The following is a 26,478-nucleotide window of genomic DNA, read 5'->3' as shown; positions in this document are numbered from 1 at the left end:
CTATTATTAACTTTTCCATGTGTAACACCAAGTCATAATTGTACTCAACAGGTCTACCAAGCTTTGTTAAACCAAACCAACTGCTCCGTGCTGCTGATATCCAACAAGATGAGTGTTGTAGAGAAGGCCAAACATATAGTTGTCCTCAACGACGGGATGGTAAAGGAGGAAGGCAGTCATGAGGAGCTGTTGGAGAGAGGCGGTCTTTATGCTGACCTGGTGAGAAAGCAGAATCTGGGCTTCCACCGTCAGGAAGAGGAGAGGAATGATGCACACTGATACGTGTGGGCGGGGTCGCCCTCAATTCAGAAAATCAGTCGAGTAACAGGAAGGTAGCTGGTTGAAAGTGCAGACTTTATGCACAGAATGTATTTTGATAAGAAGTGAAGCCAATTGGTCGTTCCATTGCAACATCAGCGCCCAGCAGCAAAGCTCCACTTCCGCCATTTTGGACTGAAAGCAACTACCGCACTCCAGTAAAACGTCCGCCTACAAAAAGTGCCTAACAAAAGTAAAACCAAATTATTATTTTATTTTTTATTTTTTATTCATACTTTATTTTTTCCCCCTTTTTTTTCAAGGTTGTTTTCATATATGCAATTTACAGTTTTTATTTAAATAGTTTATAAACCAATTTTTTAAGTAGTTGAGCTTAGAGACACACACAATAAGTACACTAGAGAAAACAACTTCAGCATTCAAAATTGAAATAAAATTACAAAAAATAAATAAATAATAATAATAATAATAAAAATTATAATAAAAATAAGAGAATAGAATCAAAAATATATGTATAATAATATTAATACAAAGAGAAAAAGGTAATAATAATAAATTAAATAATTAAATAAGATAATAATTAAAAAGATATAGCAATATCATTTACATGGGCACGCACATGCGTCCGCCTTCACATGTCAGGTCACCTCCAGGCACATGTATATGTGCATGCGTGCTAACCCATGTAGCTATATTTTTCCTTCTGTCAGAGTCCATCTCTTCTCAAAAACATCCTCCATATTCCTTATTTTGTGAGTTCCCTTTTCCATAACTTTTACTTCTTGAATTAAACTTTTCCATTTTATAAGATCTGGGGGTTTATTTTTTTTTTGCTTCAGTGCTGTGATTCTGAGTATTCTAAATAAGTAACGTTCATCTGATATGCTCTGCTTTTAAATACAGAGGTTTTGAACAAATTCAATAGACTGCATGTGTAGGAAATGTGTAAATGATTGATGAGATGAGAGCTTGGTCTTCTTTTATATTTGGAGGTTATTTCAGGTGTCAAGAAATATCTCATATTTATTTTCCAAGCAAATTCTCTCCAGAACGAGGAACTGGTTGTTTTATGCTTTTCACTCGACATCTGTTTCCATTCTTCATCAGTTATTTGTGTTCCCAACTCTTCTTCACATTTTATCTTTGTAATCATTGTTTCTTCTTTCAATTGTAAGATTTTATACACATTAATAATTTGAATCATCCCATGGTATTTATCACCACGTCGCCCAACCAGCTCCCATATGCACATATTTGTGTGAATGGGAATCATCTTGAAGAGAGTTAATGATGATGATCACACTCTATTGCTTCATACACTTTGCAAATATAGATGTAGAAGAGATAAATCAGATAGATTATAGGTATTTTATATTGCAACATTTAAGATTGAGTGTTTCTAAATGATGTGGTTGTACATATTTTTTATATTTGTCTTTGTTTTATTTTCACTTATTGATGATTCTTTACTTTCATTTTTTCCAACCCCTTAGTAGCAAAATAAATGGAAATGCTTCTAGTCAAGGCAATGTGTAAATGGTTCAATTTGTGGAAAAATAATATTTTTGCATGCACTGTAAGTTGTTGCTGGTGATTGTGGGTCATTTATGGGATTTGTTTTCTATATTTCAACATTTTTTTGTTGCTTTTTTAAAATGATCCTTGTCCTGGAAGAAGCAATCTGGGGCTTTGCCATGTCACTCTTGACATGTTTGATTTTGCTTGCACAAAGGAGTTTTCCAAAAACATTTGAGACAGGGTAATGATTAATCTCAGTTTGGGCTTGAAACTTGGAAATTTGTAATAGAGAGCCTGAGATATGAACTGAAAGTGTGGGGTTTGATGGATGAAGGCATTTACTGGAAGGTCTAACTCAAGATGCTATTGGGAATTGTAGGCTCCATCATTTTTGGCACTTGACCCAGAGGGATTAAATACAGAATATCCTCAAATCTTGTGAGTCCCCCATCTTTATGGAGGAGCAGTAATAAATATTGTGCCACACCAGGCAAAGTGACTAGTATACTTTGTCAAAAGGGTCTTTCTTGATAGCTAATCTGAGCATTACTTTAAAAGAAAATGAATGATCCAGCTCAAGCTATTCAAAGCTGTGGGGGTTCATGGTGGCAGCTTTATGGTAAGTATTGCTTTAAAGGTGCGATATTGTAAAAAGTGAGATTTTCATGTCTTTTATATTATAAAGCAGGTTTAAGTGCTATATAAATACTGTTAAACTATAAAAACGCTCGATATACTGAGAAATACACACAGCCCGTATTCAGAAATTATGCGTTTGAAACAAGCCGTTAGGATTTCTGTCCATTTGTGGTGTCACAAATATAAAATATATAGCTCATTACTCAGTTTTAAACATAAACATTCTAAATGTGTCCCAGTTTATTTCCTGTTACAGTGTATGTGAATAACATCAGCTGACAGGAAGTAAACATGGATCCAAACTGTTGCCTAGCAACGCAATTCCGTTGCAATTCCATTGAAATGCGCTAAAACGGAGCGTTTCAGACAGAGGATAAATACAGGTATATTCAGGCAGTGAGTATGAAGAAAATTATGTGTTTTTTTAACATTAAATCATGTAAACATGTTCTAGTAGAAACACAAAATACAAGTATGAACCTGACAATAAGCATAATATGGGTCCTTTAAATACAGAATTTCACAGTTTCAGAGAAATCAGATCGATCTCAGTAGTTTGGAAGTTGAAAAGCTCACATGTCTATCAGCATATCACAAAAAGCATTTGCCCACACTGACACACACATACTCCAGGCCATTTGTACCTATAACTAAGTACATTGGAATTCTGAGCAGTTTACACAGAGTCAGCTTTAAGAAAAGAAAAAAGGTAGAAAAGGCACAAGGTAATTACAGTACAAAATAAGTAGCACATTCAACTCGATACAATAAATAAATAATTTATTAAAATATAAAACGCCCTCAGTGTAGTCAATAAATAAACTAAACTACCCTCTGCATAGGAACGATACCCCCAGAATACAAATATACAGTATATATGCTCCATGACCATGTTAAAAGAACTTGTAGCTCTCAAAAACATATTTTTTTTAAAAAATAATCAATATATTTCAGACAATTCCACAGTGAAAGGCAGCATATTGCACAGCATTACAGTCCATTCAGTTCAGTTACCACCAATGTAAATGTGAAGGGGTTTTATAAAGGCATAGAGGACCTGCAGATACTGCAGATAACATAAACACATCATAACACCATTCCCTGCAGACAGAAGTACGCTCCTCTGCAAAAGTGAAGCCGTAATTGTGAAAACCAAAAATCGCAAAAATTGAAGATATCCATTGTGTGTTGACAGAGTACAAGATGTACACTAGTGATGTGTTGGTCCCGAACGAGCCGGTTCAAAGAGCCGGCTCTTTTAAGTGGACGATAAGAGCCGGCTCTTTTTTTTTTCTTTAATTAATTCAAGACAGAATGATAGGACGATCTTCTCCGCACCACGGGCACTTCATAATAATAATAATGATAATAAATTCAACTTATACAGCGCTTTTAAAGAACTCAAAGACGCTTGCACTGACTGTGACTGAATGTTGTGTTATTGATGTCCGTACGACCAATCATGTGATGACAGACAAGGATCATACCATCAAGCAGGGAGGAGCGGGGGTACGCGGCGCGCTGACAGTCTACAGGTACAGAGCAGTTATAGGAGGAGGGAGATGAAGCATGTAAAATTATGGTATTCTTGAAATTATAAGGATTAGTATAATTATATTGAATAATTTAAAGGTCCCATATCATGCTCATTTTCAGGTTCATACTTGTATTTTGTGTTTCCACTAGAACATGTTTACATTATGTAATGTTCAAACAACACATTATTTTTCTCATACTGTCAGCCTGAATATGCCTGTATTTTCCCTCTGTCTGAAACACTCCATTTTAGCGTATTTTGACGGAATTGCAACAGAATTGCGTTGCTAGGCAAAAGCTTGGGTCCATGTGTAATTCCTGTCAGCTGATCACATTCACATACACTGCAACAGGAAATAAACTGGGACACATTTAGAATGTTTAAATTTTAAATTGTATCAAGGGTCTAAATATTGTATATTCGTGACATCACGAATGTGCAGAAATCCTGACAGCTTGTTTCAAATGCAGAGATTCTGATTAAGGGCTGTGTGTATTTCCCTGTGGATTGAGTGTTTCGATACTCTCACAGTATTTATATAGGACTTAAGTCTGCTTTATAATAAAAAAACATGAAAATCTCACTTTTTTTATAATATGGGACCTTTAAGTGATATATGTGCACACATACTAATCATAGGTCAAAACAGCTAAAGCTAAATTTGTCTGAATTATAAAAGGCAGAAGTGTTAAAACGAAGAACCGTTTGGGAGCCGAAAAAGCCGGCTCTTCTTGGTGAGCTGAGCCAAATGATCCGGCTCACTAAAAAGAGACCGAATCCCCATCACTACAGTGGGCGGTGCTGTTCGTGAGCTCCGTTTTGACAGACGTCTCTCACGGCCAATAGGAGCGCAGAATCACCCCGAACGTCACAGGAAGTGCGCGTCACTGTCGCGTGGTTGGTTTATATAGGGTCAAGCGGAAGCGATTAGGCGCCATTTCGTTGCGGAGTTGTTGAGTAGTGTCTCGGTGGAGCTAACGGAGGACTGATAATACTCCGCCTTCAGCCCGATGGAAGCGGCCGGCAACCCGCATCACGACAGGTAAGAGCCTGCAGTCATGCTGTAATCGATAACCTGCATGAACCGAGGAGATCTGATCGGTTTCTCGGTGCCCGTTAAGATGAAATAACCGTTTAAATGTCAGCATTAGTGACCGTTAGTGACCGTTAGTAACCGTTAGTAACCGTTAGTAACCATTAGCCTCTTTGGTAGCAACCGCTAGCTTGTCAGCTAACAAACGTTTGTCTGAAGACACAAACTGATTTAAGATAAGAGATAAGATAAAGATCAGATATTCCTTTATTAGTCCTGCAGTGGGGGAATGTGCAGCAGCAAAGGGGATAGTGCAGAAACACAAGATGCATCAGCTAACACAGGAGATAAACAAAGTGTGACAACATATGAACCATTTAAATAGAAGGAAGTATAAAAATAGGAGCAGGATATACAGTATTAACAATAAACAGACTATTAACAAAATTGCACGAGTGGAAAATGATAATGCACAGTGAGAATGAAATGAAATTACACCTGGAAATATCAGGTTATGGTCAGTGTGTTGGTGTGTAAGTGGTGTACTGGGAGCATATATAGTAACATGCAAAAACAAAGTGGATTATAATGAGCTGTTTTGACCCAAACCATCAAATCAGTCGTATAATAAACTTAACTTCTTTAAATGACATTGTAAGTCAAAATGGTTTGCAAGATAAGTGGGGGAATGTGCAGTGTGCAGCAGCAAAGGGGATAGTGCAAAAACACAAGATGCATCAGCTAACACAGGAGATAAACAAAGTGTGACAAAATATGAACCATTTAAATAGAAGGAAGTATAAAAATAGGAGCAGGATGTACAGTATTAAGAGTAAACAGACTATTAACAAAATTGCACAAGTGGAAAATGAAATTGCACAGTGAGAATGAATGAATGAATGAATGAATGAAATTCCACCTGAAAATATCAGGTTATGGTCAGTTTTTTGGTGTGTAAGTGGTCTACTTGGAGCAGAGCTGGTTGTGGTCTACTTGGAGCAGAGCTGGTTGTGGTTTACTGGGAGCAGAGCTGGTTGTGGTCTACTGGGAGCAGAGCTGGTTGTGGTCTACTGGGAGCAGAGCTGGTTGTGGTCTACTGGAAGCAGTGCTGGTTGTGGTCTCCTTGGAGCAGAGCTGGTTGTGGTCTACTGGAAGCAGTGCTGGTTGTGGTCTACTGGGAGCAGTGCTGGTTGTGGTCTCCTTGGAGCAGAGCTGGTTGTGGTTTACTGGGAGCAGTGCTGGTTGTGGTCTCCTTGGAGCAGAGCTGGTTGTGGAGTCTGACAGCTGCAGGAAGGAAGGAGCTTTATCTTTTTACAGCAGTCTATCTAAGCATGCCTCGTTTACTAAATCGCAGTTAAATGTGTAGATGTTACGTGAAGCCTCTCTGTTAGCATTTAGCTGCTCTCTTGTAAGCTGGCTACAAGGGGAGGCTTATGACAGCTGCAGCATTTATCACTAGATATTCTCAGAGCTACTGACTATTCTGCAGTGTGTAGGTGTGCGCGCATGCACGTGAGGTGGAGCGAGCTGAGTGAAGGCAGGCAGAGGATCAGAGTACAGCAGAGACTCCGGCAATGGAGACCAAAGCTACGGTCTCCCCCGCGTCCTCCGACCTCGGCCAACACTGTTTAACAGACGGGCTTCACTAGATAGAACCAAGAGGTTTTGGTGCTTCCGTGTAGTTTGTGTTGGAGTCTGAGACGCGAGCGTGCATGGGACACCGACCCGGGTGATTTACACGTGTAAAAAGTTACAAACAGTCCCTTTTAATAATAAAATAATAAATCATATAATGTTAATAAAGAAACTCGGTAGAATTCCATTAACGCATAATTACAGATGATAAAACACTGCAATCGTAGTGTATTGTAACTAGGGCTGGGCGATATGGCCCAAAAATAACATTGCGATATTTTTAGGCAATATCGCGATACACGATATATATCTATTGCAATATTTTCAAATATCCTCAAGCACTTCATAAATGCTTGATTTAACCCTTTGATGCACACAATCACACCAATATGATGATTTTTGTAGTCCCTGCAGCACACTGTATGTCTGTCTGCATTAATACCTTGTTTATTTTCATTAGTGGTTTCTGTTGGAACTATTTTAATCTTGCATGCAAAAAGGGGGAAATCACAAGTTAAATTTAACAAAACAGTAAATAAATGCTTTATATATTTTGATAAATACATAACACACACACACCATTTTTAGTGGCGTGTAATAAGTGTAAAGTAACTTCTTGTTATGTTTACCAGTAAGCTGTTATAACATTGCTGATAATAAAAAATCGTATTTTCCCAGCAGTGTAGAAAGACTCACCAATCGCGAGGTGCAGCCTGTGGCCAAAACTGCAGTCTTGTCTACTTATTCAGGCTCACAGCTTTGGTTCTGTTAGCTGGACGTTCAGATCGGTAGATGTGGAGAAGTGGGTCACCTCTGTTAACCAACTTTTTTCTCACTGAAATGTAGAACTCCGGTAGAGCTTTCTCCGCAAAAAATTGCGACCAGGCAGTTCATATTTTGGATCAAGTCACTTAATGAGTCTTTTGAATCCGGGCTTTTCAACTACGCTTATCGGCGTTGTGATGTAGGTGTTTACAGCGGTCGTGATTTCATTCCATTTCGCACTATTTTTGTCATATGGCTTTGGAAAGCGAGGAAACCAGAGTCATTTGCTTCTGGGCTGGTTCTGGTTGCTTTGGTCGTGTTCTCGCTACCGTACTCACTTTGCCGCTTCAGTTCTTTCGCTTTCTCCGGGTTCCGGGCTTTCTCTCTCCGCTGCTTCCCTCCATAAACAAAAACACGCCGGCCGAATACGTCACACACACTCGCCCAGGAGAGAGGTCTGGATGGTGGCGGAGTCTGTGACGTATGTATCTGTGTCTGCGAGAGGGAGCCGGACTGCCGGCGGAAGACAAGGAAATGCCAAAGCGAGTCTCATGCCGGCGGGTAGGCTTAAGAACATTACATGACAATTTGTAGTCGATGTTCGCGATATAGTCATTCTATACACCGCACGATGGACAAGCCGCGATACATCGACTATACTCGATATATCGCCCACCCCTAATTGTAACTAGATTGATTTGACCGATTTGAATTGATTTGAATACAATGCATATGATTAGTGTATATGTATAATGATGTTTTGTCCTAACGCCGAGGTCCACATTGGAAATAAGTTTTGCATTACGCTTTCATGTACTAACCTCTGGGTTGACGAAGCATCCAAGGATGTTTTTATGTCTCCTGTTTTTTATACCCAAAATAAAAATCAATGAAGATCTAGGGCATTTCTAGTAAAATATCACAAAACATCACTATTATTTCAGTTCATTTGTAATTAAATGAATTGATAAATATGCTAAAAAGCTTAAATAAGTTGTGCTCAAATAGGTTTGACTGGAAGTTCATATTGAAATGGATTCACTACACAATGGCTCATGTTTTCTAAATGCTAATGCAGTTCAGCCACCGTTTGTGTTGCTGGGATTCAGACTGATGCAGGAAATCAGCTCACAGGCTTTGCCACAGTTTGTGTGTCAGTGGGGCAAGTGTGTGTCCTGAACTCTGGGGTGTGATTTAACTTCTTCTAAATCTGGTTCATGTGCTCTGCTTTGAGGGAGGTGAAAAGGGGATGATGTGAAGTTGAATCTGGCTCCGACCTTATCTCTTTTTAAAGTAGTCTCTTAACTGCAAGGATCTAAAAATTCATTTTCAGGCACGGAGGTGGTGCTAAATCTGATTATTTTCCCTTGATTCAGGATATATTTATGAGTCAAAGAAAAAAAAAACCTGCTTCCTTTATTTATGTGGAGACAAATGTGATAATATATCATATATATATTGGGGGCTTATCACCCAGCCTTATTATAAGTGAATGTTTGTTGTTGTTTTTAGCTGGTGAGGAGCCATGCTGTGGCAGTTCCCATGACTGTGCTAAAAGTAGCAGCCTATTGATAGAACCGTAGGTTTCCTAGATGACGGTTCGCTGACTGGGAGGACAGAGCCATAGTTTCACTGGTGATGGGTCACGTGAATGAAGCATGTACAGTATAGACTGCACTTTTTGACATTAGCACATTTTCCATGAGTGCATGCGTTCATGGCAGTGGGTAGCAGTTCGGTGAATCGATGGCTTCATCAATAAGGGTGGCAAAGGTCATACAGCACAGTTCACTTAAAAGTGCCATTTCCTTCACCAGCAGCCGTCTCTCTCTGTGGACCTGGTGTGTCTTTGTCTTCCCTCACAAAGCTGTGGTCACTGTTCTCCTTTTTTATTAATCTTTTATGATGTAGTGTAAAGAAGTGATATGTAGTTTGTACTTTCATTCTTACCACTTCTATTGTGAGGTAGCATTTCACTTCCTGCAGTTCTTCTTTTATCATTCCATGTTTAACTTTCCCTCATCCTCTCTCTGTCTCCTCCCCTCCAGCTCTCTGGTCGGGTTGTCCAGTGGCGGGATGGACCAACACAGTAGTTCGGGCAAACGCATTCGTAAGCCCTCCCTGCTGTACGAGGACTTCGAGAGCCCATCTCTGCCACACACGATGCCCCAGGGTCCTCCTGTCCCACCACAGCCCCCAGTGAAGGATCCCAGCCGGCCTGGCCGCATAACTAACCAGCTGCAGTTTCTCCAGAGGACCCTGATGAAGTATCTTTGGAGGCATCAATTTTCCTGGCCTTTCCGCGAGCCTGTGGATGCCTACAGGCTTAACCTACCGGTGAGTTAAATGCAGAAATAAGAACAGAGAAACTTTCACTTTCTTTTTTCACTTTAATTTTGTTTCTGCAACTCATTGTGGTGCCCCGGATCAGATGTTAAAGTAATAATCTGGATGCTCCCTCTGTTAGATTTTGTTCATTTGCAATGTTCAACATGGGGCTGAACAACATGGGAAAATAATCTAATTGTTCCTTGTTCCTCTTCTGTATTGTTCACCAGCACGCCAGCATTAATCATTCTATAGTATGACCAACACAACATTGGATACAGTCAACGTAATAACTGCTCTTTCATGTAGGCCGGCTCTGCCCTAGGCAAAATTCTGATTTGGAGCACCCTCCCCCTGCCATCGCCTAGGGTTCAACCCCCCAGAACCCTTACCCTAAACCCCAACACACATCAGACATCACAATGGTTTTAACACAAAAGTTAAGATTTTTATAAAATATATTTTTTTTGCGATTTTGAAAATTACATCACAATGTCAAATTCTTTTTTTTTTTAATATAAAATCTTCATGTGTTTTACTTCTGTCTATCGTTCTGCCTTTTCAGGATTACCATAAAATTATCAAACAACCCATGGACATGGGGACCATCAAAAGGCGTCTGGAGAACAACTTCTACCGCAGCGCAAGCGAGTGCATACAGGACTTCAACACAATGTTCACCAACTGCTACATCTACAACAAGGTAGGTTAAAAGGTAAAAAACTGATCTTTATCCATCGGGTTTTTGTCCTTTTTTAATTTCTCTCTCACTGCCACCTTAATAAGATGGCACTATCACTCTAAAGGCCCCGACACACCAAGCCGACGGTCGGCTGTCGGACAGGTTGGAACCGTCGGTGAGCGCCTGTCGGCCTAGTTTCTTCAGTGTGTCCTGCACCGTCGGCTCTAGTCTGCCCATGTTGGAGATTTTTCGGCCGATTCAGCATGTTGAATCAGCGGCGAAGCCCGTCGGTGAGAGAAATCACTCTGATTGGTTGTTCAGCTTAAACAAATCAGTGCACAGGAAGAGAAATGTGTGAGTGAGTAAGTGAGGAAGGCAAGCCAACGAGAAAAGTCAGAGGAAAAACCCAAAGCTTTTCTATTTTTCTCATCTTCATCTCATCTGATCATTCCAACAGACGGATATTTTCACAGCGACATCTAGAACGAAGCTAAGTGGTGAGTGAGAGTGGTGAGAAAAAGGTCAGCAAACAACGTTTAGTTTCATGTTTGTATCATAACTGCTTGTATTATCTGCCTGCCTCGGTCTTCCGGTTTCCCTTTTTGAATGACGACTACAGACTACCGCCGCCTGCTGGTGTGGAGAGTTATTTCATCTCACGCAGGCGCAGAACGTACGTGGTAGTTAGCCGTCGGCTGTAGTCTTTACGGTTTGTTCGAGTCCAGCTTTTTGGTCAAGATAAAGGCGACGAGAGGCAACCCAACTAGTGGCCTTCATTGCTGCTAGTTGTTTGATGTCTGGTTGGTGTGTCTGGGCCTTAATGATTACATTTCAGGTGGACCTTACTCACAGCATGGTTATATAAAGCTCAAGGCACTTGGGGCAGATGTCCAAATGTAGATTTGATGAGACAGGCCCAGGTGTTTTCTCAGGGGTTTTCTGAACGTTGTGTGAGAGGGCAAGTTTACACCTTTTCTTGATTTCCCATGAGAAAAAGGTCACCCAACACTTTGCAAACAGAAAGTTGTCTGTGATGCTATCTGGGATGCTATCCTATGTAATAACAGAACATGTGCTGACCTGCTTACACTGTGTGTATGCTACAGCATAGCTTGTGAGGCAAGAGGAAAAATGAAAATGCCGAGTTGACAAGGAAACGAATGACTACAGCATCCAACAGTTGAGAAACATGGTGAAGATTTAGCAGAGATCCATCACCAAATAATTTTTTTACAAATCAAGACAAGTTCTCTGGAGATGTAAACACAATGGGCCTCATTCAACAACCTTAAATACCTTATCTTAAAACCCACTTACACAGTTTTCACCAAGATTTTTCTGATTTGGGATTTGTTCTTAGGTAAGAACAGAATATACACACAATTGAGAACACCTACGCACATTTGAGTGCTGACATGTTCGTGCAAAATAACTGGTTATTGCAATTTCTTCAATTCAATTAAACACTACACTAACACCTCTACACTGAACAAGTAATAGCATCCCATGCATCTTTTGTGTGTTATTTTATATCCACTACTGATGCTATTAAATATGACCGCTCGCTTGGCGTTCACTTGTAGTGGTGGTGGTAGTAGTAGTATTAATTTCATTTTGGTCCTTATTGACAGTTTTCCATTACAATAAATTAATAACAATAAGGCATTAAATTACAGAGAAAACAAAAAAATACTGTCAGAAAAGGTGTAGGATGAAGCTTAAGCTTATTATACCTACTCAATAGACATTAACCCTTTCACTACTGGGTTTACAAAAACAAAGTTCCAAACATTTCATACAAAATAATAATCTCACCTCAGTTTTATATGTGTTAACCACCTTATTTTTTAAATATTTCTTTAATTTGCAAATCGAACTACACATTTTGAATTCCTTGTTTTAAACATACTTATCCCCCTAAATTCATACTGGCTCTCCCTAATATCTAACGACCTCTGAATACAGTCAGGAAGCAGATTATTTTGAGCTTTGTACGTTATCTTTGCAGTTTTAAGATCAACTAGATCACAAGCCTTTAAAGCATGTAAGTTAATAATTGGTTGGTTCTTAATATTCCGATCGATTTTCCAATTCTTCTCGCTCTCTTCTGTAGCATGAAAATGTGGTTAGTGTTGGTGTTTCACCATACCGCCGCACAGTAGGTAATGTATGGAACTATGAGAGAACAATACACTCATTTTCATACACGCTTTCTATTTCAACATCATTTATCATTATAAGAAGACGGGTACGAACAATTCTAAAAAATCTGACATAGACTTTTCTTAGGACCTTTCTTAAGAACAAATTTAAGAAAAAACTTAGGAAGATATTAATGAATGAGGCCCAATGTCAGTTGCACACCAGAGATGCTTACAGTGATCATGCAGCAGATTACAGTGGTTGTTTTTTTTCTTCCATTAGGCTTTGACCGTGCGTCTAAATCCAGCTGTCTTGGCCGAGGGTGTCTAAGTCGTAGTTGTAGTGTCCCAAAAACTTTGATTCTGTCTTAGCATCTAGGGGTGACACTAAAGAGGTCATCATCATCAGTTTCATCCATATATCGCTGTTTTTCCTTTTGTTATTCATGTCATTTGTAAAATATCAGAAGCAGTGACAAACCCCAGAACAAGTTGCAAGCTTTTGTGAAGTTTTGCCGAGCAAATGTTTGGTTTTTAATGTCGATGCTTTCATCAGTCTGCACTCTGCACATGAATTAATCAGCTAAACACTAATAAAAAAAGTAGAGTTGTTCCGATACGATACCAGTATCGAAAATGCGTCCGATAATGCCCAAAATTCGGTATCGGGTATTGGCAAGTACGTAAGGCTGCACGATTATGGCCAAAATGATAATCACGATTATTTTGATCAATATTGAGATCATGATTATATCACAATTACTCATTGATTTTAGGGACAACAGATCTTTTTTTTACAACATTAACATTTAAATAAACAGACTGCTTTCACCTCCATGTTGTGTTACATTCCTGCTAATGTACAAATATTTGCATCAAAATAAGACTGATCCTTCTTCACGGTGCATCTCCTAGAATCAAAATACAATTGTACCAAAACTTTTTACTCAAAATTAAATAAATGGAGCACTGCTTTGACTTTCACGCATTTCTGTTTAAAAGGAGTAATATGCAGTATATGACTCTTCCACTCTGGACTGCAGCTGCAACATTCAGTAAAGTTATTCACAGGCTGCCGCTGTAAGGTGCGCGCGCACTGGTGTGGCAGCTCCCCAAAAGTGAAGCCAAAACATCTTGGAATGCCGGCTGGCTGTTAGTTGAGGCAGCGCTTAATTTAATAAGCCAGAGTTTTCTATGAGTGGAGCACGCATTTTAAACGTCAATATCGCAGTCGATCATGTTCATTTAATTGTCGGAAGCTAAAATTGTGATTGTGATTAATATTCGATTAATTGCGCAGCCCTACAGGTACGCCAGTCTATGCACCGATCCGATACCATAATTTATTAACCCAGAAAAAAATCAACTTGTTAAACCAATTGTTCTTCTTCACCGCTCCAAAACCGTAGCCTTCACTGTACTATCCTATCATGGCTGCCACTGGCAACTACTTTTTTAGAGCAGCGGAGAAGAACTGATTGCGGGTAGTTTGTCACGTGACGATAGCAAACAACAACAGTGCGGTGCTGGTGGAGAGCGTAACGGTAACACTAGCCAGAGCGAGGAAAATGTCAGCCATTTGGCAATATTTCACAGTGGAAAATTCAACAAGTAAAACTGAATAATAAAAGAAAGTTCTATTGCATTCAGTCTTTAACCTGAGCCAGGCCATATAACAAAGATATTGATCATATCACATCCATACATGATCAGTAGTAAACAGCTGTTAAATGATAATAATAATAACTATGTATTTTTTTTTATCACGCTGGTATCTGATCGGGAATCGCTATCGGGAAGGAAAAAATGGCATTGGAACATCTCTATAAAAAAGTATATTGAAATTAATACTGTCCAAAGAACATATATTATTTTCTTTACTGTTATTTTTACTGTTTGGCAGTGTGCTAATGTGTTTATAAATTATTTTCTTGGCTAGCCGACAGACGACATTGTGCTGATGGCTCAGCCCTTAGAGAAGATCTTTCTCCAAAAGGTGGCCCAGATGCCCGAGGACGAAGTTGAGCTGCCTCCTCCAGCTGCTCGAAGCAAGAACAGCAGGGGAAGAGGTCGCAAGTCTAACTGTGAGTTGGTGACAAAGTGTTGCAGAATTTGAATGAAGTTGTTTCTATAGCTGTTGTTGTTTTAGTTCACTACTAGAATCACAAGAAACCTTTTGTTATGGCGTTCAGTCTCATCTACCGCTCGGCAGTTATACAAAATGTTCTGTTTTTTGCAGAAATGTATCATGTGAAAGTAGCATTCATGGTAGGCACATAAAAAGACATGCATGTCTCCGGTGATGAGAGGCTTCCTCCAAACTATTTTAGACATAGCTTTTGTCACCTGTCATTCTGTAGCTGACTCACTAAAGTTGAATTTTGATCTCTCACCAGCGAGGGCTCAGCAGGTGCCAGCGGTGTCCCAGTCAGCCTACTCCCCCTCTTCCTCGGACACTGGGGAGTCCATGCTGGCCAACTCTCCCCAGACTGTGCTGACCAAAAGCCTGCCTCCGGCCAACATCATGGGCCTGCCCCCTACACAGCCCACAACCAAGGTATAAACACAGTACTGATAATGAGAATTAGCATCATTTGTGTAGGAATGTCTGAACTGGCTGTCTGTACACATAAAAATGAATGACAAACAAGACCAGAAAATTAGGGTTTAGCATATTCAATAGGTCTGTCGCAATAACCGCAAGCTAACCACAGGGGATGGCAAGCAACCGCCACAACCGCTATGTTCACATGTTTTAAGCGCTGAGCATCTATTCTGCACTGAGCGCTGCACGTTTGGTGTTTTTTTCTGGTCGCCGACAGTTGAGCACTGTCACTTTTTTACCTCGCCATCCAATCACAATGGAGGAGAGGCGGGACAAATACCACAAAGACCAACCGTCACATCCTACATGTAGGCTACAAGTGCTGAACAACAACAACAACAACAACAACAACAATAATGGAGGAGAAATGAATACCTTGTGCTGTGTGACATTTTTAATTCTGCGGATATTCCGTATCATAGCAACTAGGGCTGCACGATTATGGCCAAAATGATAATCACAATTATTTTGATCAATATTGAGATCACAATTATTCATAGATTTTATAGACAAAATATTTTTATTGCAATTTGACAATTAAATAAACAGAGCGCTGCTTTCACTTCCATGTTGTGTCACTCTAAATGTTCTTCTTTTACATTGATATTGTCATCTGTAGCAGTTATTTGCATTAAAAACACACAATTCAAATTATTAAGAAATAAATGATTGTATTTTTATTTAAATATCTGCTTTGATTAAAAAAGACTTGGCATTAGTAGTTTTAATTATATATTATAAGCTGCTTAGAGCTAGTGTTGGGAAGTTAAACAGGTCATAATTCCCTCTCTATCTATTTTATATTGCTTTGAAAACATCTCCTTCAAACAAATGGATTTATTCAAGTTTTTTGCCAAAAACTACATTTTACAAGATTACATTTGAACGCATCATGATAGGGTTATAATTTATCATCGCCCAATACTAATTTTAACTGAGTAGAGCTTGAACACACCATAATGTGCTCCGTGCTGTCGGCAGACGAGCCGGTCACTGTGATTACTCTGAGCAGGACTTTGGACTTGCAGTTGTGACAAATTGCAGCTTTATGTCTTCTTCACTCACGCTGAAGAACTTCCACACCGACATGTTATGTGTGTGTGACGTTACTGACTGTGCCGCTGTGTGCTGACGTAAAACCATCATGTGGCGGCTGCACACGTGTTTGTGACCGGCAAAAACTTGGATAAATGAATATGAGACTGCTGAAAACCGGCAAGCTTCTATCGGCTGCTGATTGATGGAGCACCTCTAGCTGTTAGTTTAGGAAGCGCTTGATTTATGCAGCAGAGTTTTCTATAAGCGGAGCATTTTTAAAGTCAATATAGCAGTCGATCGTGTTCATTTAATTGTAGGAAGCCAAAGTTGTGATCGCGATTAATATTTGATTAATTGTGCAGCCCTAATTGCAACCAGACGCAACTAAAGCATCTCAGCTGAAAAAAACGTTGCACCTCATTGCCCTTCTGTGTTCTGCATTTAACAATACCAAGTGTTTCATTTGTTTCAAAATTTGTTTCAAAACTGTCATTTTTGTTATTTAAAGGCAACAATATACGTAATACAAGCTTAACAATGAAGCTTATTTTTACAGCACTAAAATTAGAATAAATTAAGTAATTTGCAAAAAAAAAGAATTGCAATAATACAGCATGTCGCGCTGTTGAGCAAATCATTATTAGCGTAGGGGAAATTCCTTCACCGCGACAGCCCTAATATTCAATTAATATTGTTTCATGTCTACAAATGTCTGGGGTGGGGTCGCTGAAACATGTTGGAATCTTAATAGGCAGAAGCGATACAGATTTGAGTGCCTTATGAAAGCAACACAATATTTAAAATCTAAACATGTATTTCATATATTTCATATATTAAGCATTTTTGTTGTAAGAAGAAAAATGACAAGCAATATCATGATTAGAATATTGGGATCATAGTGACTTCCAACCTCTTTATTTCTAGAAAAAAGGTGTAAAACGTAAGGCAGACACCACCACCCCCTCCACCATGGGCTTGACTGTGGGCATGTCGGGAGCAACGCACATGGTGGGCTTGGGGAAAGGAGGCCACGGGGGCCAGGTCCACGACACCTCCTTGCACACCATCTCCTCCATTGGGGGCATGAGCTTGGAGACCCCACCTGGGATGGGCCTGGTCAGGAGCCCTGGAGGTCCCGTCCTGCTCCAGCCAATGATGGCAGGCAGCGGACGCAGAGTGGGCAGCGGACGCCCCATTAAACCCCCAAAGAAGGACTTGCCTGATTCTGTCCAGGCTCAGCCCTCAAGGAAGGGCAAGCTAAGCCCTCAGCTGAGGTACTGCAGTGGGCTGCTGAAGGACATGTTGTCAAAGAAACATGCTGCGTACGCCTGGCCTTTCTACACACCTGTGGACGCAGCTGCACTGGGACTTCATGACTATCATGACATCATTAAGTGTCCCATGGACCTCAGCACCATCAAGGTGACTTCTCGTATGCTTTTGGAATACTTGTGGAACGAGTAATAGACAGTATAGCTCCTTCTGTTACTGATTACAAAGTAAAGTTATGTTGTTTCAGATCTCTTAATGTTAGAATGGCCATTTTTGAATGTGATGACGAACACAGAAGCAAGCATTGGGGCTGAAAATCTGCAATGTATTGTAAACTGCAAATTGTCAATTTTAAAGAAATATATAAAAAATATTCATGAAATTGTGAAGAACTTCTGGTTGAAGCTCTAAAATGGTCCTCTCCTATCCCTTCATCAGAGGAAGATGGACTGTCGTGAATACAGGGACGCTCAACAGTTTGCTAGCGATGTCAGACTCATGTTCTCCAACTGCTACAAGTACAACCCACCTGACCATGATGTCGTGGGCATGGCACGGAAACTGCAGGTGAGCCTAGCTTTCCAATTCTATCAGCCGGAAATGAAAGTGCAGACTGTGGAAAATTCTTTTCTGCTGTGACAGTTAATTCTTAGTTTTTTTTACCCCCTTTCTTACCCTTTAAGGGGCCAAACACACGGCACGTCTTTAGCACGCTCAAATTTCATTGTTGTCAATGTAGACGTGCGGCTGGTGCGCTCAAACGCAAGAGCGACACTGTCGTAGCGCGCAAGCGTTCCCAAGAGCCTATTTCCCGGGCCGCGACGGCTGCGCTCCGAGATAAAAACAGTTCAACTTTTGGAACGCTGCATCGCACACCGCATGTCATGTGAGGAACAACCAATCACAGCCGCAGATATCTTTTCTTCCTTCTATAAATATCAGTCTACGGTAATATATGGAGGAGAAGTTAATCTACCAGAGCCTTATGATCCGTCCTATTTTACTTGCTTCACCCTTTCTGTCCAAGGACGGCAAAACATCCGTTGAAAGGTCCGCCAAACTGACACAGAGAAATCAACACTGAGGGATTTACGGTGCTGGAAGTGCATTTATTTTTGTTTTGATTGTGTTTAGTTTAGTCAGTGAGGCTTCCTGCTAAATTACCGCAGCTTCATCATCATCATCGCATCACGCAGGTTTTGGTTGCTTAGTAACGGCAGGCGCGAGCGGAGCGCAACCTCCCAAGCACATTGGAAAGAGAAAAAAAGGGCGGCACAGCTGGCGTTTTCCATGCGCTTTTAGACGCGGCATGTGTACGGCACTTAATTTGGACTTTTTCATTTTTGTGCCCCAGGATGTGTTTGAGTTCCGTTTCGCCAAGATGCCAGACGAACCACATATGGATCACACAGCCATGTCAATCAGTGGCCATCCAACGTCCTCGTCGTCCTCTTCCTCGTCCTCGTCGTCCTCCTCTTCCTCCACCTCTGACAGTGAGCCGAGCAGTGAGAGTGAAGAGAGTGAGAGCAGCCCCAACTCAGACAGCGAGGAAGAGCGAGCACATCGTTTGGCTGAGTTACAGGACCAGGTGTGCACACAAGTAAGTCCTCCAGTACTATTTATTCATCCAGGTCTCCTTTATTACGACGTGTTTCACGTGGAAACAAAAACGTCTTTCACAATGATAATGTTTTTTATATATTTTTCAGCTCAGAGCCATGCATGAGCAGCTGGCTGCCCTCTCCCAAGGCCCCATCGTCAAGGCCAAGAAGAAGAAAGAGAAGAAGGACAAAAAGGAGAAAAAGAAGAAGCAGAAGAAGCTGGAGAAGCGAAGTCGAGCTGTGAGAAGCAGAGCTGACTCTGAGGAATGGAAAATGCCCGGCAAGATCCTGAAAACCAAGTCTGCCAGAGCAGGTGGCTCCCAGCCCAAGAAGAGCCAGGGGAAGAAGAGTAACAAGAACAGCAAGTTAGTAGTAAAATAATTACTCACCACGCCAAATTACCATCAAACTGTATCTCATCTACACATCGACAGTTTTGAAAGCTTCAGCTTAGTCGACTAATCGGTCGTTTTGTTCTTAGTCGGCTAAGATCTTTAGTCGATTAGTCGTTTTTTTATGCTTTTTTCATGTTGAATGACTTATTTCCAAGAGACTTATGAGCACATTTCTGGTCAACACAAGATTTAAAGTGGTGTTTTAGAGATCTTCCGATTAAATCAACTGATCGATTAGTCGACAAAATCGTATGAATGTTCGTCAACTAAGAATTTCTTTGGTGAAGGACAGCCCTAATCTTTAATAAGAATATCAAGCAGCTGATAATAATGGAGGGCTGCACGGGGGTGCAGAGGTTAACACTGTCGCCTCAAACCCGGCTTGGGGCCCTTCTGTGTAGAGTTTGCATGTTCTCCCCGTGTCAGCGTGGGTTTTCTCCGGGTTCTCCAGCTTCCTCCCACAGTCCAAAGACATGCAGGTTCATTGTTGACTCTAAATGTCCCGTAGGTGTGAATGTGAGCGTGAATGGTTGTCTGTCTCTATGTGTCAGCCCTGTGATAGTCTAGCGACCTGTCCAGGGTGTACTCTGCCTTCACCCAATGTCAGCTGGGATCGGCTCCAGCCCCCCCCCCCAGCGACCCTGAACAGGATAAGTGGTTACGGATAATGAATGAATGATAATAATGGGCTTTTGTCCCAACTGTATTGCTTCCTCTCGTCCTTTGCAGGGCCACAAAAAAGCCATTCTACCCCCCACCGCCCACTTCCATGCTGCCGCACTACGACTCTGAGGAAGAGGAGGAGATCGTGCCCATGTCATACGATGAGAAGCGCCAGCTGAGCCTTGACATCAACAAGCTGCCGGGGGAGAAGCTGGGTCGTGTGGTCCACATCATTCAGTCCAGGGAGCCTTCACTGAGGGACACCAACCCCGAGGAGATAGAGATCGACTTTGAAACGCTCAAACCGTCGACACTGAAAGAGCTGGAGCGCTACGTCATGACCTGTCTGAGGAAGAAGCCCCGCAAGCCTTACGGTGAACAAGGTAAACGTCCGTCAATCAGATACCAGAATATTTAGTTTCAGCTGCATGTTGGTTAACACAGAGCCCAGACCTGCCAACCTTTGGGCAACTCGTTTTTTTATTTATATTTTATTTAGGGCTGTCAATGTTAACATGATAATAACACGTTAACGCAAATTCATTTTAACGCCACTAATTTCTTTAACGCAACTTGCCATTTTTAGGTTGTAGCAGGTTCAGTTTTAAAGCTAGAGAGAAGATACTGACATAAGAAACAAGAAAATCTAAGAAATCCATTGGTACCAACCATGTCATGCTCGCTGGTCATGAAGGAGGTTAAATAACGCTCCAAACTTGAACTAAATTTTGGCAAGGAAAAAGTGGCATGGCCATTTTCAAAGGGGTCCCTTGACCTCTGACCTCCAGATATATGAATGTAAATGGGTTCTATGGGTACCCACGAGTCTCCCCTTTACAGACATGCCCACTTTATGATAATCACATGCAGTTTGGGGCAAGTCATAGTCAAGTCAGCACACTGACACACTGACAGCTGTTGTTGCCTGTTGGGCTGCAGTTTGCTATGTTATGATTTGAGCATATCTTTATGCTAAATGCAGTACCTGTGAGGGTTTCTGGACAATATTTGTAATTGCTTTGTGTTGTTAATTGATTTCCAATAATAAATATATACATACATTTGCATAAAGCAGCATATTTTCCCCCTCCCATGTTGATCAGAGTATTAAATATTTCATAGATCTCCCTTTTAAGGTTCATTTTGAACAGAAATAAAATATACGATTCATTTGCGATTAATTGTGATGAACTATAGACAATCATACGATCTATTAATTGACATAGTTTCTTTATTTTTATTTATAAATATATATATATATATATATATATATATTAATATATATATTATTATTAAAGCTGGGGTAGCAACATTGGAGAAACCAGCAAGCGTACAGTAGATTTTAGGCGCCCTGATAGCTCACCGGGTGAAGCGAGCGCCCATGTACTAAAGCTGAGTCCTTACAGCAGCGGCACAGGTTCGATTCCGACCCTTGGCCCTTTTGCTGCTTGCCATCCCCTCTCTCACTCCCCCTTTTTTGTCTTCATCTGCACTATTGAATAAAGGCAAAACAGCCCAAAAATTATCTTTAAAACAAAAGAGTAGACTAGATTCTTAAATAATCCGCTCCAGTCCCCCCGTGACCCCAAATAGGATAAGCGGTTACTGATAATGGATGGATGGATGGAAGCCCTGATGTTCCAAGACCACTCCGCTCCCAAAAACACTCAACATTTACTGGATGTTATCTACACCAATACACAGTTAACCATTACCGTATGGACCATCTTTTCAGGCGCAGCAGGAAAGAAAGGCGGTGTTGGCAAGTCTAAAGAGGAGCTGACTCTGGAGAAGAGGATGGAGCTGGAGAGGAGGCTGCAAGATGTCAGTGGGCAACTAAATTCTGTCAAGAAACCTACGAAACCTAAAGGTGAGCTCACATCCTTAGGCCCCGATCAGACAGACGTGTCACTATAGGCTCAGCCGCTTCAAAAACACTCTCGCTCTCTCTCTCTCTCTCGGCACCAGAGAGGAGCGCATACCATAGGAAAACAATGGTTTTGCAGGCGGCAGGTTTCTAGCGACATGTCTCCGTGTGATCGGGGCCTTATTCTGTATGTGCATGTCTTCTCATGCACACCACATGCGCCTTCGATGTTGCTGTTTAGATGTAATTTATTTCTTGATTATTGTTTGTCTTTCGTAAAAATTTTACAGGGTTCATTAAAACCCTCTGAAAGGCGTTTTTTGCTCCTGTTATACAGATACACATAGCTTTATTTATCCCCAAAGTGCAATTCAGTTTCTGCAGTCCACCGAGACATATACACAATGTTTATCCTTCACGCTACCTACTTCAGTGAAGCAATTGCAGCATAGCGCCATCTCCTGGAGTGTCAGGTCTGTTCAGTATCTGTGGTACAATGTTGACAGAAGTTCATGCTGTCTCTCTTTTTTCCACTAGTGATGTACAGTATTATAGCTAAAAAACTAAAACTGAAATTAGTTTATTTTCATTTTTATTTTATTTTTATTAGTTTTTTAATCAGGCAACATCGTTTCAGTATAGTTATCTCAAAGGATGTAGTTTTTATTTTGTTTCAATTTACTACAAATATTTTCCACCGCTGATTTTCGTTTTCGTTTCACTTTAAGATTACTATAATAACCCTGATGCCCACAAGTGTTAAGATAAGATATTCCTTTATTAGTCTCACAGTGGGGAAATGTGCAGTGTACAGCAGCAAAGGGGACAGAGCAAAAAACAAAAAGCAAGATACAACACAGTGCAAAACAAAATATGAACAATTTAAATAGAAGGAAATATAAAAATAGGAACAATATATACGGTTTTGACAATAAACAGACTATTACCAATGTGTTACCAATATTGAAAGAAATAGGGGCTCTACATGCTATACATAGTGAACTAGTTACATGTTTACAACCTCTCTTGTCCTCTCCTCTCTGCTCTGTGTAAACAGCCTGCAGTCAGTCGAAGATTCACTGATTTTTTTTTGTCATGTGACTGTTGATCTCAGCCGAGTCATTCATAGCTTCCCAGTTGCACTTTACAAGATCTGGTTGGTTTGGCAGCATTTTAAATGAGGCATGTAGAATAAATAAAACATTTTTTTAAAGAAAGCATGCCTTTCAAACCTCAGAGGGTTCAGAGGGTTAATAGTTCTCTTCCTTTCCATGTCTACCTGGTGTATCCGTGTTTATGTACTCTTTCTCATTGTTCTGTCCTCAGTGGAGAAGCCCAGCACTGTCGAGACTCACACCCAGCCCTCTCGCCTCAGCGGCAGCAGTTCCTCCTCCGACTCGTCTTCTTCCTCGTCTTCTTCCTCGTCTTCAGACACCAGTGATTCAGACTCTGGTTGAGATCCGTAGCACTGGCTAAGAGAGAAAACACTAATAACTCAGGGACTTGGGCTGGCCCAGGACACAACGCACCCTGAAACAGTAGTGGGCTGAGAGATATTAGATACCATGGCGAAAAACACTCCGAGTGGACTCTTAAAATGTTTTGAATGTGGGATCGAGGGATGAGAAACAACGTCTCGGTGGATAATCGTAGAACATAAACACTAAATGCCTTGGTTTCCCCCTCCTCCCCTTTTTGTAAATACTTGTACAAATTTATGTTTCTTTTATAAAGAAGAATTTTATGGTGATCCCCCAAAGAGGGAAGCGGAGTACTAGAAGAAGGATGTGGAAAGACGGGCCTTACTCCAAATCTGATTTGGCTGGCCTCAGGCTGTGTCCTCTGTGGTGACAGAATGGAAGAGTGATTATTTATTTGTTTTCTTCACCTACATTTCCTCAGACGTTACTGGAATTTGAACCGGCAACCTTTTTGGTCTCAAGCCTTGCTTTTCTAACATCTGGCCTTCTGCCGCGCTTAATATTTTAGATCAACCTCTAGAATCAGCCTTAATCATCCAGATTGTTAATATTTAGATTATTTGGAAAAAATAATATATTGTTATGGAGCGGTAAGATTCCTTCTCATGTTCACAGGAGCTATTGAGCAGTTAAGAAGAGCAGACCTCTGGAATCTGCCATTTTCAGGTCAAAATTTGAAGCCAGTTACGGTTTGAGTTCTGGATCATTCCTCTTTTATGTTTACACACATTGTTCTTGCAGTGAAATCTCAGTTTGACATTGAGCTTTAGGCTGCATTCTGATTTTACAGTTGTTTTCTGAAAACAAAGTGGGTTTATAGTACAGTATAGAAATGGTTTAACATACTGTAACTGCAAAGTTTGCAATTGAGTAACTCATTCAGTTTGTATTGATTTTGATGGCTGCACTATTCTCCTAGAAGTCCACCAGTCTTATAAATATGACACTTCATTGCAAGTACTGTCTTCAGTATTTAGAAATCAGCTCTTTACTGTTCAGCTTCGATATTGTTCTCAACATTTCTCTTCATTACATCAAACTGTAACTGAAGTGTGCATCTATTACACAAGAGCTGAACACATGCTGATGAATGTTACCAGATTATAGCGCAGGTTTCTAATTTCCACATTAATCTCCTGAACATGTGAAGTATTGCATTGCTGTTTCTTGAAGACATCTGTAGCACTTAGAAACCCCGGTGAAGGTTTCTTAAAGAAATCTTTCGGCTGCTCGGCACTTACTGGAACAAACGGTGTTGACTGAATAACACCACAGGTTTCCCATAAAGAGACAACAAAGTCCTCATAGCCCCATGCATAGTTGAAGCTGTTGTTGAATGTTCAGTGAAAGAATATATGCTTGTATATACTTAAACTGTATTTGCTGTTGCACAAACTATTGTATTTCTGCTGTTCAGTCTTTCCTTTCTTTTCAGTTATCTTGTTTCCTTTTTTACATGCTGTTATTTCTCATTCCAGTTAACTGTCTTAGTAGTTTCCTGAAGAGAGTTCACATGAGCATCGCTGCCTCTGGTCAAGCAGGTCGTTGCCTCTCAGAAGCATACCTTCATTTGACAAGTGTGTGTTTATTAAAATATTCTCTTCTGTAGAAAGAGTTTGAGTTTTGTCTGGCTGTCTGGGATCTCTATTTTTAATTTGTTTTTTTAATTTGTTTTAACTGTTGGTCGGACAAAACAAGATATTAAGACATTACTTTTTTTCCTGAAAAGAAGTGATTAATTTAAGGGAAAAAAATGAGCAGATTAATCAAGATGGAAACAACTGTTGCCTTAAAGCTGACACTGAGCATTAATGGAAGACAGGAGCACAAATCAATTTGTTCTTTTTAACACTTTGACTGCTATAATATACTGAAGTATGATATGACGTACAATTAATATTCCATAGCTTTAAAAACGTTCGATAATTGCTGTAAACTTGGTATTTTAAAGGTCCCATATTGTAAAAAGTGGGATTTTCATGTTTTTTTTAAAATGATAAAGCAGGTTTAAGTGCTTTATAAATACTGTGGAAATATTGAAACACTCAATCCATGGAGAAAGACATACAGCCCGTATAAACTAGGCCTGTAAACAAGCCGTTTTGTGATGTCACAAATCTACAATATACTGTATAGACCATTTCACAGTTTTAGACGTAAAAATCCTAAATGTGTCCCACTTTATTTCCGCTTGCAGTTTATGTGAATGACTTCAGCTGACAGGAAGTAAACATGGACCCAAACTGTTGCCTAGCAATGCAATACCATTGCAGTTCCGTTGAAATGCGCTAAAACGGAGCGTTTCAGACAGAGGGTAAATACAGGCATATTCAGGCCGACAGTATGAGGGAAGTAAAGCGTATTTTGAACATTATAGCATGTAAAAAATGTTCTAGTAGAAACCTGAAATACAACTACAAACCTGAAAATGAGCACGATATGGGACCTCTAAGTGAAAAAGATGTGTCCAACTTGTACCAGACTGGTGCATATTGTGATTATGATTTTCCTCCACTAGATGACAGCAGTTACTCGTGTTAATATCTGAGTTACACGGTCCTTTCATTGTTGTCAGGTAGTGGCTAGAAGGGAACCAATAGTTAAGAATAGTTAATGGTTGAATAGTTAAGGTTAGGCATTGACCTTGAATAGTTAAGGTTAGGCATTGACCTTGAATAGTTATGGTTAGGTATTGACTTTGAATAGTTAAGGTTAGGCATTGACCTTGAATAGTTAAGGTTAGGCATTGACCTTGAATAGTTAAGGTTAGGCATTGACCTTGAATAGTTATGGTTAGGTATTGACCTTGAATAGTTATGGTTAGGTATTGACTTTGAATAGTTAAGGTTAGGCATTGACCTTGAATAGTTAAGGTTAGGCATTGACCTTGAATAGTTATGGTTAGGTATTGACTTTGAATAGTTAAGGTTAGGCATTGACTTTGAATAGTTAAGGTTAGGCATTGACCTTGAATAGTTATGGTTAGGTATTGACTTTGA

The 26,478-nt window shown here is 40.3% G+C and overlaps 2 protein-coding genes across 6 annotated transcripts in view; both read left to right on the top strand.

The window, feature by feature from the left end:
- The window catches only part of tap1 (transporter 1, ATP-binding cassette, sub-family B (MDR/TAP)), a 31,147-nt gene extending 29,344 nt beyond the window's left edge, over window positions 1-1,803 (top strand). For both annotated transcript variants that reach the window (XM_074652683.1, XM_074652684.1), the window contains exon 13: window positions 52-1,803. In XM_074652683.1, the coding sequence (XP_074508784.1) occupies window positions 52-279 (228 nt within the window). In that variant the 3' untranslated portion in view covers window positions 280-1,803. The remainder of the gene's footprint in view (window positions 1-51) is intronic.
- A 3,094-nt stretch (window positions 1,804-4,897) lies between these two features.
- Window positions 4,898-25,099, top strand: brd2b (bromodomain containing 2b). Of its 4 annotated transcripts, XM_074652678.1 has the most exons (13): window positions 4,898-5,015; window positions 9,455-9,743; window positions 10,300-10,437; window positions 14,358-14,390; window positions 14,497-14,641; window positions 14,954-15,114; window positions 17,125-17,622; window positions 17,911-18,039; window positions 18,827-19,072; window positions 19,182-19,438; window positions 20,198-20,514; window positions 21,867-22,001; window positions 23,325-25,099. In XM_074652678.1, exons 1-13 carry the CDS (start codon window positions 4,984-4,986, stop codon window positions 23,453-23,455), a joined length of 2,511 nt encoding a protein of 836 aa, XP_074508779.1. In that variant the 5' UTR covers window positions 4,898-4,983; the 3' UTR covers window positions 23,456-25,099. The 4 variants fall into 4 exon arrangements, with proteins under 4 accessions (XP_074508779.1, XP_074508780.1, XP_074508781.1 ...); XM_074652679.1 differs by lacking the exon at window positions 14,358-14,390; XM_074652680.1 differs by lacking the exon at window positions 17,125-17,622.
- Window positions 25,100-26,478: the final 1,379 nt, after the last annotated feature.

This window comes from Sebastes fasciatus, chromosome 12, assembly GCF_043250625.1.
Source record: "Sebastes fasciatus isolate fSebFas1 chromosome 12, fSebFas1.pri, whole genome shotgun sequence".
Lineage (NCBI taxonomy): Eukaryota > Metazoa > Chordata > Actinopteri > Perciformes > Sebastidae > Sebastes > Sebastes fasciatus.
The sequence above is the reverse complement of the archived record's forward strand: the minus strand, read 5'-3'. Positions and strand labels throughout refer to the sequence as shown.